Raw genomic sequence first — 16,139 nt, forward strand, 5'->3', positions numbered from 1 at the left:
ATTTCCTAAGTTCAGCTTGTTTTCACATTTTGTACATTTTTCAAAATTCATAAACCAGGTTATAATGCACTGAATTAGAGAGATAATTTACAGATTTGGAAATCTGATGAAAGAATTAAAACTTGTCTGAAGATCTCAACTATTTATCTATCTGTAATACCTACTGGTACTTTATATATCTTATCTTTCTCTTCTCCTTACAGAGCTGTACCATAAATTCTCAAAAAAGACTTTTGGAGTATTAAATCCTTTTGAAGGACGATATATTTCTGTCTTACTAAAGGACAGCGTCTTGCTTTGGCTCAGAAAATGTAGCTACAAAGCTTGACATAGTTACTTTTAGTTATGATTTAGGTTAATGGCACTAAAGTCATCAGCTCTTCCAATTTTCAGGGACATCCTTGGCTTTCACCTCAGTATCCCTTTTGCATCCCTTGTGAGGTGCTATTCCACACAAGAAATGTGAAGCACTAACATAACAGTTACATCCACAATAATTGTATTAGAAGTATATATGAACGGTTTACCAATTTTTGACGTAATCACCTTAACTTTAATTCCTTATCTCTAATATTTTATAGTATTGATTCTCATTTTATATGTCAAGAGTTTTAGAAGAGCCATGCTGTTGGATTTGCCTTTTTATTTTTATTTGTTTTCAGTTCCAATGTAGCTGTAATTACTCTTCCAAATGTTAATCTATTAATGAATTCCTAAAGGATTTAATGGCATTTCATTGCTGACAAGTAGGTTTTGGACATTTGTCTGAATACGGGATATTTTATTCATACATTTGTCTTGATATTTCATATTTAATTGATGTGCTCCTGTACTCTACAGGGCTCTATAATGGCAATACAGCTTGGAACTTAATAGACTTTGCTAATGAAAATGGTGGCAGAGAAAAATGTGGTGGGCTGTTGTTGGTTTTAAGTTCCAGATAAGTATTTGCCACTAATCTGAGAATAAACTTGGAACTGCTGAATTTATTGGAAGAACCATAATTCGTAGATCCTTGAAGAATAACTTTTTTACTTATTTATGCACTACTCCCAATTAGGTTTCTACAGTATTATACTTGCCTTCCTCAAGGCCAGCTTCACTATCATTCAGACTCTCGAAACAGTTAAGGAGAAATTCACCCCAAACCTCCAGTCACCATGTAAATGGGTTTTGTGTGTCAAACCACACAGTGGGTAAAGTTGCAGAACTCGTATGCAGGACACAGGACAGCTCAGAAGCTCATTTTGTGGCTGCTATAACAGCATCAGGACTGAAAGAGGGGCAAAAAATCCTGCAACCACTTCCCCATCCTCAAATGTCTCTTCAGAAGTGGTATATGCAATGCAGAGATATGAAGGGGCAGGGGTGGAGGGTCAGCTTGGATGCCTGCTCCATAGCTATCCACCTCTTGTACAGATCTGGCTGTTTTTCTACTTTGAAGACCTCCCATTGTCTTTACGTTCCTGGCTGAATTTCACCCAGAATTAATAGGAAATATACAAACACTACTGTTACCAAATGTGTTATCATTTGATAACAGCTAATATCAGGATTCATATTTCTTTTCCAGTTGGACCTTAATTTAGCATTATGATTATTTTAGTTTCTATGAAAAATGTTTAATACTTGTTCTAAAGTTTATGATCCTAAACTAAGGCAGTATAGCTGGAGGTAAAGCACAACGTGCATTTCCACTTTTACAACACAGATAATAATTCTGGCTCAGTCTAAACCAAAAATCATGCTAGATCAATGTACAGCTGGACTACACACCAATCCTTTAGAGAGATGATAGCTCAGGAGAAACCTCTGGACTTGTGTTCCTTGGGTAAGTAGACACCAGGCTCAAAACTTGGAAGACCTTGATCTGGGTGAGGGGAATAGGCAAAGAGATAGGCAGACTCAGTATCTCCCCCAGTCTCCAGAGCTAGAGTTGTGAGGAGTGCAGTTTATACAAGAACTGGGGATCATATTTTAAATAAGGAAAAAGAATGACTGAGATGTGGCTGGATGCTTGCCAAAGAGTCAGCTGGATCCTACTATCTTCTGCTCGGATTCTTATCTGAAATGAACTCACATACAATATACTTATTCCATGTACAGGGCAGTAATATTTTTAATTGTGTGCACCAAACATTTCAGAAGTAGTCAACTAGTATTTATTTTCCTACTGAATTTAAGAAATCACAAAAAAACCTCTTCTATGTTTACTAATTTTTAATACCAGATGTTCACTTGCTAATTCCACCGCCTTGTGACTATTTCCTATCTATTCATTAATTGCCAGCTGCTCAGCCAAACAAACAAACCAACAAACAAAAAAATCACAGCTAATCAGATGGTATTGGTAAACAGCCAAACAAGAGCTTCCCACTTTGGAGTTTCTTAAATTAGTAATCAGAGGGAAAAAACTATGGTACCTTTCATCCATATATTACAAAGTTGCCATTACATTTATTTATCAGTATTGTCAATGTGCAAAGGTGAAAAACTGACTAATAATCCACTGTCTGTTGTACAGGTGAATCATCATACATATCTTTGGTCCTTTGAATTCTGCCATGTCCAGAACTGAATGAAGAAAGGAGACACCCAGGCCTAATGATGTCATAGCTATATTATAGTTATGTAATAACTATATTAGCTAGTAACTACAAATGTTAATGGCTGAGCCAATGCTAAAAGGATCTGAGCCAGAACTAAAGGCTATATGTTTGGCCTAACAATACTACCATGCTAACTTTGGGGAAAAAAGCAATTGTGTTTGCAACTTATAATGTCTTTTTCACCTTCAGAATCAATGCAAACATTCACGAGTTCCCCTTTATGTTGGAAACATGCATTTCCCAATGTTAATAAACAATACATACTTGACGTCTGAGGAAAAGGCATATAAGCGATAAAATTGTAGTTTAAATGAAACAAGGCTAAATAAGATTATAGACATCTGAGTATGTCCAAACATTGCAGTACCTGCATGGCAATGGATAAAAATATATATGACTGCACATCCTCTGCTTTCTTGCAATGGACTCAGCTGTTCAAATTAGCCATGAAGAAAGTAATCTCAAATTACTTTCTCTGTTGTATGATCTTTCCCTGACATTCCAGCAATCATTTAATCTACAAGTTGGCAATAATGAATTAATTCTATAAAATGGAAAAGTATAAAAATACATGTGATCAAAAGTTACAATTTTTATAAATTTAGATTTAAAAAGTTGAACTTAATTCTGAAAGTGTTTCAAAATGTTGGGCGGGCATAGAGAGGAAAAAGTAAACATTATTAATCCTTACAATATATCTATGTTTTTGTATTTTTGGCAACTGGTTTTGAGAATTTGGAGGTTGGGAGATTTTTTTTTCTCTCTGTCAGATAAATACTGGTATAAGAGTTATACAGCACACGGAAAACAGCACTGCTCAGTCATGATTGCACAACCCATCTTTTTTCTCATTTAGGGAATTTCAAATTTATGTCATACATCCTTTACAACTGCTTTGGGTTAAATTTTCCATGCCGGGTGTCTGCCTGAAGATGAATGAGCAAATGAGTTAGTTCTGGGGGGTAGGAGAGATTTCAGCTAAAATAGTTCAGCCATTTCTGAGAATGAGATTAGGGAAAATATGATGTTTGCCCGTGTTAAAAAATTCTTACAACAGTTTTCCTGAGAAGTAATACTGTCTCTGTGTGTATTTCACAGAGGCAGAAGGATCTATAATCACCAGACCACACCCCCTTCCAGTACCTGGTGTTGAACACAGTAGTCTTGAATCTCCACAATCCTCCTCCATCAGCAAACAGGGGTGGGTTAAAGGAATCGGGGGGAAGGGGGGGCGGGAGGAGTGGGAGGGGAAAGGACCAGGAGCAGAGGAAGAAAGGGACAGGAGTAGGATGGGTAGGAGTAGGAAGGATGGCAGCAGGAGAGAGGAGGTTGGATGGGGCAGAAGGAGATAGGGAGAGCTTAGGGGCAGAGCAGAATGGTCTTTAATCACTAGAGCACACTCCGCTACAGAAACTGGAATTGAACCAATTACTCCTGAGTCTAAACATTCTTTTGCTGTCTTGTAAACAGCAGTGAAACCCACTGCTTTTTGTGTCTCCACCCTGCTTTAGTGGCAAGTCCACATATAAGACACCAGGCTTCTACTGCCACCAGTTACTATGTTGGCTCAAACAACAGAGGACTGTGCTGAGGATCTAAAGATCCCAGCCCTATTGATATGGGGTCAGTATGATTCCAGAAAATGGTATTTTTGTTTTGTCAATATTTAAGTTTTTAAAAAGATAGGAAATTACATTAAAACCCCTACATGAAAAGAACATTATGAAGGTTGTAAAGTAAAGCAATCAAAAGCTAGGAAATACCAGAATGACGACTTTCCAAGCAATCTTCATTCTGCCACTTTGTGTATATGCATTATGATACAGTCTTTAATTATGTGATCATAGTACCCTTCTATCCATAAAAGCCATTAAGCAATTTCTGGATAAGCAGGTTCCTAGTTTACCTAGTGAGGTAGGAGGAAAAACAGTTCATCAGTTCCTGTGATGATATCTATACGATTTAGAACCAGATTCCCTCCCCCTGTTCTAGCTTCTTTGTGCTGCATAAGCAAAGGAGCCAGAATCTGGCTGCAGCTGCCCGCTGAGAATTGCCACTCGACTGGTTTAAATCCAGTGGAGCTAGATCCCACATCCCACACCCAAACATCCACCCTAGTGTAAAGTATATGTCCGGGATCTGCGGGCCACAATTCTGCTCTGCCAAAGTCGCAGTTTGAGTATGTGCTCTGGAGACCATAGCCAGCTGGAATAAGTTAGGGTCCAAGGTTGCTCTAACTTACAGCAGGGCCAGCAGTGGAGTAGCTGGAGCTTGAGAAACAGGGAGCTATAACTGGCTCCCTGATGGTCTTCTTCCCAATTCTCCTGTACTAAGTGGATCTTGGTGCAGAAAAGAACTGGATCCTAACAGTTAATTTTTGTAGACTATCTGAGTTTGGGTTGTATAAATTGGGGGGTTGAAGGCCTATTCTGGTTGGTGACACCACTGGAGCATCCAGACCTCATTGCTGGATATAGGTAAAGGGCACCCTGCAACCCTGCAGGCCTGATTCCATCCATGGGAATGACTAGGATGAAGACCCTGGTCTGGGTAAAAGGTTCAAAATCAGTTATCAATAAAAGTTGGAAATCTTTAACACAGACCTTGAGTTGTATGCTCACTGTTTTGTGACATTGAATGAGTGGCACTTGGCATCCATTTATATACTGTGAAGGCTCAGCTTCTTTTTATCCAATATTGTTTTAATGGACATGAAAAGATTTAGCCATATTTTGAGCATTCTATTTAATATGTATTCTCAGAATAAACCTTAACGACTCCTTTATGTGTACTATATGCTGTGAATGCATATTAATAGTCATATGTATTTGCATATTATGGATCCATTGTATAATAAAAATCTTACTGAAAAGTACTTATAGTTTTGGTATAGAACTGCTCCATAAAATTCAGAAGAAAAAAAGTTTTAGTTTATGTAGAAAGGACCTATTCAATCGTATGGTCTAGAGATCTGAAAATACTGTCAATGAATAGAATTTCTTTTAAATTACAGACACACCAAAAAAGCATACTACTTAATTTATTTTCTACTCTTGTAACTTAACTGAACAGATAATTCTGAAATTTTTTAGCCAAGTTTCAGTTGGAGCAAGTTTTTACAGCTGAGCTGTAAATCCCCTAAAGTAGGGATTTATAATGTAAGACACTGACAGACCCTTAACTATAGCAGCGTTAGCAGGTGCCACTGTAATCACATTAGATTATATTATAGATGGCAAAGAAGGCTTTCTGAGTCTGGCCATTGTGATTGCCTAATTTATAGTGTTCCTGTCAAGAAGAAATCAAATTTCATAGTTATGACATTTCTTTCCGGAGCACTAAATGTTAACTTTGCTGATTATGCATATTTTGGTAGGACAGCTTATTTCTAAATGGCAAATATGATATAAAATGCATGATGACTTCATTCAAATCCTTTTTAAAGCAGCCCATTCACAAACTAATAGGAAATGGGCTAAATGGTATTTTAGACGTCTAATTATGGAATTAGGTAAACAGTATATTCAATTCAGTTTTAAATTTTAAGTAGCCATATCACATCATAATTAGGATATATCTAAAACATGGTCAGTTTTATGCATTCGTATTACATGGATTTAAAAAGTATCAAGCTGGTGTGACATTACAACAGAATAATAAATAATGACAAAAACAATACTTTTTATACAGTTAAACAATACAATACAGTTAATTTAATCTGAGAATCCCATTGCACTTTACAGCCATTCAGTACCAGACTGTGGTGCACGAAGCAAAGACAGAACACAGGGAGTCTTTCATCTTCCCTTGAGACTTACACAAGGGGCAGCCACAGTCATAGTCATTGTGCAGTTATCACTAAACACCCCCAAACAGACTGACATAGCAAAGGATGCATGCTGTATCCTGTGAAAGGCTGTGGCAGTGGCCACTCATTGCATATCCCCTACATCAGACAGGAGTAATATTGATAGTAATTCTGGCTAGAATGCCTCCAGGACCTACTGCTGCTGCAGAGGTATTACACCACCCACCCCACTGGTGGTAAGGGAAGCTGTGTGCCAAAAGAGTAGCATTTAACACCTACTTTGTGCAAGTGAAAATGACTACACAAGGGGCAAAGCAACAGAGAATAGGACCTAATAATCCTAACATTTAAAATAATATTCTAACACATGCACACAAAAACCCAGAGACAAAAAATGGGAATATAATGACCCATAATAGTGTTATAATTTCTAAACTTTTTTTTTATTTTTTAAAATTGCTAGAGAAACACACATGCTCAAATATTAAAACTGACAAAACCCCCCTTTTTATTTTTTTGCACAAATAAAAAGGTGATAGAAGCCATTTTCTGAAAGTTTACAAAAAACTTCCACATTGTAGCTACCTGTGCTTCCATATAATCCGTCAATCTTGATCCTTGACACTCCCATTTCTAATCTCTTTCCTCTGAGAATGTATGCCTATCTCTTAACATATTTTTAATCCATGACCGGACTTGCTCTTTCAAGATGGTTACCAAATTTTCCTAATAGCCTACTTGCAAGAGTCTTTATCAAAAGTTTTTTGAAAGTCTAAGTACATTTTATCCATCATTTAAAGAAGCAGGAGTCCTATCTCATATTATAGTCATTAAAGTCCTTTTAATGATTTTCTGAACTTTTTCTCAGATACTGAAGTAAGGCTCGCTGCACTAGAATTCCTGGGATTACCTGCAGCACTTTCCTTTAAGTACAAATGAAAGTATGTTTTTACACTATATTTTAAAATAGCTTTTGTGTCATTATTAGGTGCAACACTAGCTACCCTCCCAAACTCTGGTCCATGTTAGTATCTGTTTTTAATAATATTACATACTTGCATCAGTAGCAGAGTTGCTTTTTCTTTATTTTCTTAGCGATGTTATCAATATTTATTTATACTGCAATAGCACCTAGAAACTCCTGCCAGGAACCTGGACCCAGTGTGCTAGCTGCTGTACAAACACACAACTGCTCACTTATGTTCCCAAGGAATCAGTATAATGCCACTGGGAGTGTGTTTTTATCCACAAATCATTGTTTTCTAAATCAAATATTGCACTCTTACCTTAATAACAGAGGCCCCTGCTCTGGAAAGAGGACTATGCATCTGGGCTGCAGCAGCCATGTTAGCTATAGTATTGAGGTGGTTCATCTGATTCATTGCCATTGCAACTGAAGCAGGAGGTAGGCTGACTGGAAGGAGAGGATGGGGCATCATCATAAATGGCAGATCTATCCCTAAAAGAGATGATAGGCATGATGGTTAGTTAGTCTCTCATTTCATAATCCAACACTTTGGTTCAAGAGCATAGCTATCATACTACAGAAAGAGTAATTAGTCTAGGCTGTCATTATTATGAGTTTGAAATTTATATAACTCATACAACATTGCCATTTAAAATAATTAAAAAGTCAGAGAGAATGCTTCATGCTAATGGTATTTGCATTCCATAAGAGGACTATATGTACTGCATTAATGAAAGACAAATCTAGCTGTAAACAAACAGGAAATACTAACAAAACAGATATGCCACAATCTGCAAGCTCAATGACCCCTTCAATCAGCAATGTAAAAATTCATGGGACATGCAGAAATTCTTACAATTATATTAAAACAGATCAAGGGGTAAGTTAATTAATATAGTCTATTCTGTCATCAGTTATACACTTAACTCCCGTTAACATTATTGAGTATTACACATATGCAGGAATTTGATACCAGATTTTGAGGTGTTATTGAACACAATTATATCAGTAAGGACTGAATATAAGATGGTAGCTAAGTTTGTGAATTGAGATATGCACTGTTCCAGTTTAAGATAAAAAATATTTACACATAAGGCATGGGACCTAATTCTCATTTACACTGAAGCTATTTCACATTGCTATGGCAGTATAAAGGGGCCTGGAAAAGGAGTGAATTACATGTTCGTCCACATCTTTGACACTGCTAGAGTGGTGTAAAGTAGTCCTGGTGTAAATGAGAATCAGATTCCAATACCATATGTTCCCTTAACATGTATATATAGTGCATCACTTGTCTTACAATAGACCACATAGTTTTCAATGATGATCACAACACTTAGATGGCACAAATAGACTAAACTACTGAGAAACCTTTTTAACTGCTCTGACTTTGAGTAACACCTAATTCTTAAGACTTCTCAGGAGAGACTTCATGATCCCATTTACCTATGAGCATTACCTGATTTTCTCAACACAAACAGGACCAAATTCTGCCACTATACAGAGTCAAAATGGCTCGATAATTTCTGCAAAGGGAATTTAGGCAGATTAGAAATGATCATCACTAACCTCTGGCAAAATATGAAAATAATATAATTGTCTAGCCTGTCACAATTGTAAACTATGTGCATATTTATCATAGATATTTCTCTGAGTTTAATACTGTGGTTCTACCTTAATCATTGCCATATTACAGGGTAAATCATTGCTTTCCTATATTATATTCCTACAGTAAGAGTGCCATGAGCTGATCTCGCTTACATAATTTCTTTCATACAAAACACAATTTCTTGGTCCAACAAACACCAGAAACACCCACAAAAACCACCACATACCCACAAAGGGCAGAAATATCTGAAAACTTAACACCCTTACTACCCCTGGACAGCCATCAGCCAAACACTATTATATCCATTCATTGTGGTGTGTTATGCTTCACATTACTTTGTTTATGAGATGGTGCATGTCATTGTTAATCAAGATAGTAACAAGACAGAGTCCATGGACATTTCCATTTACTTCTAACCATACTGACAATCCCCTTCAGTGCTTATATACATAAGCTTTTGTTCCCTTGTATATCTCCCGTAGCAGCCTAATAATCTTTCCTCACATTCCATAGAGTTCCAAAACTCCCAGACACCATCTGTCCACTTTGAGTTGTATGTCTATGTAAAGTCCAATTGACATGCAAACTAAATGCAAACTACAAACAGAATATAACAGCACATCACCAGTTTTAAGACACAATCCATCAAGCATTTCTGAGGACTATAAAGGAAATACATCTTACACTTGCAAATCATCAGACATAATGTCTGATATTCAATAAACCTTTTAATAGCCTTTAGACAACTACTTAGAATAAAAAAATACTGAAAAATATCTTGAAAGATTACCAAAACAGGGAAGAACACAATAGCCTCATATGTAAAACATGTGCAGATACTGAATTATGTAAGTGCATATTCCCCAGATAAGGAACATAAAATTAAAAAAATAATCTACACTACATAAGAGTCCTGCAGTCTACTCCACTTAATCAGATGACAGACCCTAACTGTGCATGAAAGGGGACAAGCACCTACAATAAGAAACATTTAAATGGTCTCAGCTTCTCCATCAAATTCAGTGACACTACATAAATAGTAATCAAAGTATTTGGTCTTAAAAATACAGTATTTCTGTTGAATAAGAACTTACTGTTCACAGTTCATACACTTGTGAAAAGTAAGTCCTTGAAATCAATTTGTAAAACTCTCAGAACAAAGATAAATAGATGAACAATGAGGATTTTTCAAACTTTAGCAGTGTTTCCATTCCTTCATTCCACTGTAATCTTTTATCCAATTATCATGTCCTACCTGTTCCTTTAACACTGATTGTATTTTAATTTTGGTCTGGACAATAAATTCTTCTATACACAACAAAAACTTCGGGGCCAAATGTTTTGCTGAAGTAACTCCATCAACCTCAGTAAAGTTTTGGAAGTAGAGAACTTGACTCTTTTAGACTCCAAGATTTGGAGAGGGTTTTTACAGTACCTAATCCAGGCAAAGGAAGAGATCTTAGAAAAAGAACAGATTTCATCACCACCATTTGGGTACACATTTACCAAAATGAATGCTATTTACCTTTATGTAAATGCCTTCATATAGAAAACTTGCTACTGTATGTGATGCAGAGCTCTTAATAGAGGTCATTAAGTTTCAGGAAAACTTTTATTGATTTGAAAACAATGAAACTAGGATATATATAAAAAGTATATTGATTGTATGAAATAACACAAGCTTTATTTTTTTTTAAGGAGGCAGAGTTAGCAATAAAAGAAAGCCATTCAATTCATTAGTAAAACTATTATGATAGTGTGTCTAAACAGTGAATTAATCTTGAAGTGGTATTTATAGCTTGGTCGTTTATTTCACAGTCTAATATATCTACATTAATGTTAAATCGAGTCATTAGCTGCACTGTGACATAGTATAAATGCAGAAGACTTAGTTAGGCAGGCCTAATGTCAAACCTCACTAACTACGGTGTGTAAATGGTAAGTATGGGAGTGGTGCAGTCATACATAGCATCATGTTGGGTGGAGGGAAAAGGAACTCAGGCACCTGCTGATTACTCCTTCCCTCTTTGAGGGGTAGCATGTGATGGTTCTAATACTCTGACTTGTCCCAGCCATGCCTACTATCGCTGGATGACTTGAAGAAGCAGGGAGAGGAAGGAGTTGTTTCTACCCACTGCTGGCTCGCTGCCATTTTGGCTTTGTTCTAGTCCCACTCATTCCCATCTTTATATGATATGCTGGATCTTGTAGGATGCTGTGGACTGTGCTTATTGCCAAAATTATATTTGGTCTCTGGAAGAGATTTTTCCCATTTGGCAAAATTGGCAAATGACTGTGTGGGTTTTTTCATCTTCCAAACAGCATCCTGGAGCTCTGTTTTAGTGATTTACTTTAGATCTGTCGCAAGCTTGATTATAGCCTGGGCGCTGCCCTCAGATCCATCATCCTCAGGTTTGTAGAAACCAGGGCTACTCTGTAATGGAATGGCTCTGCCAGTTAGTTTGCAGAGTGGTTCCTCATTGGTTAATAGTGTAATCAAGTTGCAGCCTCCGGATTTAGAGTGTGTGTGTGTGTGCGCGCGCGCTAAATTCTTCCTGCTATCACATGTTATTTATTAGTTACCAACTTCTTGTTTAGCTTTCCTTCTTTACAGACAAACAGTATAAAACTGAAGGTGTCTGTATCTTAGAGTGTCTTCTTACTGTTTATAAGGACAGTAAACGTACTGTTGGTGAGCAGGTGATTTTGCTGGAGAGGACTAAGGGGATGTGCACTCCCAAGGCTGGATTGTCCTGATAGCGTGGCGTGACCAACGCCATGCTGTGATCCTGTTGTAATAGGAGACTGAAGTTTCTCTTTATCCCAGGAGGATTCACTCCCACCTGCAAAACAGTGTACAAAGATATTGTAAATACATGTTCTTCCCTTGAAGAGATTTTGCTAGCTTTACTGCAAATTTTTTAATTATCCTAAATTAAATTTTTTGTTTTGGAATATGTCATAGTTTATTGATTACTCAGCACCAAAAAGGCACATAAGTGCTGTACCTGAAATAAATGAATAATTTAATAATTGTAAACCAGGCCAAATAACCTAACTAGAACACCGTGTACTCCTTCTGGAAACAGAGAAAGCTAGATGTTTAGGGATAAAATGACACAAGCAGAAAGGACTCACAACTATTTGTGATAACAACTAAACAGGGACTCTTCTTTTGTAATCCACACACAGGACCATTGTCACCATTGACAATACCCAGTGGGAGTTTTTTTCAAGGAGTTGCTAAATAATAAAATAATAAAAATTAATAATATCAGCTAGCACTAATATAGCAATAGACGGGGAAACACGTGCAGAGAATTTACATGATTTGCCTAGGGCCACCGAACGGGTCAATTTTAGCATCAGGATTAGAATTTAGTAGCTCCTGGATTCTAGTCCTGTGCTCAGAGTACCAGACCAGGCTCCTCTTCAATGCTAAATTCTGAATATAATTGAGAGATTCAAAGACTGAACTTATAGATAGTCAGCTTTGAGGCATTTATATGTAACATTCAGGTGTAAATTTTGTTCAGAGTAATTGATGTCTAAGAGAGAAAGCAAAGTATGTCAGATTAAACAATGTCATACTAAGCTGTTTGTTCTTCTGGAGAGATCTTATTTTGTATTGGTTTCATGGCAATTCGTAAGTGAGACAGTTATGCACGTGAATAATCACATGCTCCTCTTATTAAATCACAGTAAGGTAGAATGGGGTAAGAATTTTGCAATGAGTCTGGTCCACAAAATAAAGCCTTTAAACAACTATTTGTAAAAGTTGAACATTTGAGGAACACAAAGAGGCCAGAAGGTTAACCTAGGTACATTCCTTTTCCTTTCATCATGGATGTTTTAGATTAGATTAAAGAATGATAAGAAACTGTTTATCTGTGGTATTGATATTGTCTAGAATTTATTAACTAGAATTGCAATTAGAATCAGTAATACATTGTTGTGATGCAATGCACAGAGGTGGCAGGCAAAAAAAATGTATTTTAATTGAAGATGAAAGTAACCACATAGAAACATTCAACATTCTTTATGGTAACACTCAGCTAATAAACATGATTAATACTACCAAATGTAAAAGACTGAAAGATCAATGATTGTGCAAAATGGGAATCACTCCATCATTTTAATACCATGTCCAAGCCATGAATTACCTTACCATTACAGATTTGTAATTTGTAAAATGATGAGCAACACATTGACAAAGAAAGATACATTTATACAGCACTAAATTATACCATATGATATAATATAATGTGGCATAATTACAGCAGTGCTCGGTAGCACTGCCACTGTTAAGGTTGTATCAGCATTTCCATTATAAATTGAATATACTGCATACTGGCTGTTTCAAATCACATTGAACTAAAACTTCAGTTATTCACATGGAACTATTCTCAAATATAGGCGTTAACATTTGATAAAATATTCTTTGAGTTAAACAAGCAAGGAAAAATGATTTTCTAAGAACACTTTTTAAGAACTAATTTGCTAAATGATTTCTACCATTTTTCAGATTTTTTTTCAATATTTTAGTTTAATGTTTAATATATTTTTTAAAAAGCATTATTGTTCAAAGTACAGCTTGTATGTACTTAAGTGACCTAAACTTTCACTGGCACTTAAATATTTAAAAGTAGATTTTCAAAATGATGTAAAGCATTTATACATAGATGTTTGTGAAGTGTTAATTTATCAAGTAGAAATATCTCAACAGTCCGTGGACCACAAAATTTTATTTTACAAAGCAGAAGGTCCAATCCTGCAAATGTTTACAAACTAGCTTGACATGACACATGATTAGCCCCACTTAACTATCTACGTGCATTACGTGTTTGTTGTTCAGGACCCCAGACATTTTCATGTCTTTTTCCTTATGAAGTCAGAGTCATGGACTTCAATGGAGCTCTGCCCATTTTAACTGACTGAAGATCTGGCCCACTGCCTTCAAAATGTAAACTGATTGCTAAGGAAGTTTGTCACAGTGATTTTTCAAAATGGAGGGGGAAAAAGTCACAGTCCTTGCCTGAAAGCACACTCATACCAGCTGAAAGAAGAAAAGGAGTACTTGCGGCACCTTAGAGACTAACAAATTTAACAAATTTATTAGTATTTATTATTTATTAATAAATTTGTTAGTCTCTAAGGTGCCACAAGTACTCCTTTTCTTTTTGGGAATACAGACTAACACGGCTGCTACTCTGAAACCATACCAGCTGTGCTCTCTTCCCTCCTGGCCTACCAGTATCCAGAGCTCCAAATTCAATTAACAGCTCCTAAAAGTTTCTCCTTTCTTCAATACCTCACCATGGGCCCAAATTCTAATACAACCCCCCACCCCACCCCTCTGACACATTCCACTCAGATACCTGCTCTTGTATTCAAGTTTCTTCCACTCACACCCACTTCTCCCTTGAGAAAAAAAGTCCGGCTCACAGGGAAGTCTAATGAAACAACCAAAGTTGAATGCTAAGTGAAATTTAATAATAGGGTCTGAAATTTACATAGATATCACCACACCGCACTGTGGTAAAAACAGACTGAAAGTTTCCATAATTAAGTTACATGGTGAGTAATTCATTGAAAGAGAAAACTACTCTGAATAATAACACTTAGCTCTTACAAGCATTTTTCATCAGTAGCTGGCAAAACACTTTGCAAACAAGGTAAGTATCATTATTCTCATTTTATAGATGGTGACACTGAGGCACTGAGAACTGAAGTGACTTGCCAAGGTTATCTGCAGGCCAGTGGCATAGCTGGAACTAGAATTCAGGTCTCCTGAGGTTTAGGTAGTGCTCTGTTGTCCAGAAAACCTTTTCCCTGACATTATATGCACTATATTGCAGAACTTGTTAATAGAATTGTCACTGAGCAGTTAAGGACATGAATCTTAAAAGATGGCTTTTATCCTTGCCTGAAAATAATTCTCTCTTTCTTCAAGTGCTTGATACAATATGAAAAATTTAAGTGTAAATTTAATAATAGGCAAAAGCCTAAAGACCCAGTATAAATCCATTCCAACCTCTATTTTCTATACAATCGTTCTTAGGAGCTAATTGTATAAAGACAGCAATTAAGTAATTTTGACTTCAATAAGAAAGCAAATGGCTCATTTTATAAGTTAAATATGCTTAGTTCAAAGGATCCAAAACTCACTCATATTCTTCTAATTTCAGACACTTCAAAATTCCACAGAAATATTTGTGCATACATACACACAGTCGCACCAAATGCTAAATCATAATGTAATGTACAATTATTATCTGTATAACAATAGAATTGTGAGCCCATCACATAAACAGTATACATATTCTCAAATTGTTGATTATTATCATAATTAGAGGTCAGTACCTACAGCAAATAAATCAGCTGTAAAATTTGAAAATCAGATCCAGATACAATTTTTCATTAGATTTTTGTTAACTGTTCCCATTTTTTGTGCAGGGAGAATAGGCATCATTAATATGGCAAATGTAATTGTCCCTTATAATACAAAACAAACACATGATATCAAATCCTGCCTTGGGATACAATAGTTTATAGGGGCATAACTGAAAGCAAAATTAGGCCTGTAGTCTTCATCACGCACAAGGTGCAATATATGATAAAAGGCAAATCAGTCCCTCTCATACATGGAGGAGTAGGTATATTTAAACAGGCTAAATAAATCTGTCTTTTGCTCAATCCAAAAAGTGTAGCCTTTGGAAAAACACAACATATTTTCTGTCATAATTAAGCTGTCGAAGATCCACATTCTTTACTAAATAGCGGATGTGGAATGTAAATTAAGACAATGATCCATGCCTGGATGCATGCCAAATAATGTCTCTACGATAGATGCTGAACAGGAGAGAAAAGAAAGAAAGAAAGAAAGAAAGAAAGAAAGAAAGAAAGAAAGAAAGAAAGAAAGAAAGAAAGAAAGAAAAGAAAGAAAGAAAGAAAGAAAGAAAGAGACAAGAAAACAGGCAGTATCATTTAGGGAAATGAGGCAAAAGTCTCTTACAATAAAACAGTGATGTGAGCTGGCTTACAAGTTATATACAAAGGAACAAGAAAAGCAGTACTTGTGGCACCTTAGAGACTAACGAATTTCGAGAGGAAGATGATGTCTGTCTGTATCTGTACGAGTTTTTT

General features: G+C 36.2%; 1 protein-coding gene across 7 annotated transcripts in view; it reads right to left on the minus strand.

The window, feature by feature from the left end:
• The window catches only part of DACH2 (dachshund family transcription factor 2), a 511,793-nt gene that overhangs the window by 112,088 nt on the left and 383,566 nt on the right, over positions 1–16,139 (minus strand). For all 7 annotated transcript variants that reach the window (XM_043492054.1, XM_043492056.1, XM_043492052.1 and 4 more), the window contains 2 exons: positions 11,681–11,836; positions 7,704–7,876 (listed from right to left, as the gene is read on the minus strand). In XM_043492054.1, coding sequence (XP_043347989.1) covers positions 7,704–7,876; positions 11,681–11,836 — 329 coding nt within the window. The remainder of the gene's footprint in view (positions 1–7,703; positions 7,877–11,680; positions 11,837–16,139) is intronic.

This window comes from Dermochelys coriacea, chromosome 9 (genome assembly GCF_009764565.3).
Source record: "Dermochelys coriacea isolate rDerCor1 chromosome 9, rDerCor1.pri.v4, whole genome shotgun sequence".
Classification (NCBI taxonomy): Eukaryota; Metazoa; Chordata; order Testudines; family Dermochelyidae; genus Dermochelys; species Dermochelys coriacea.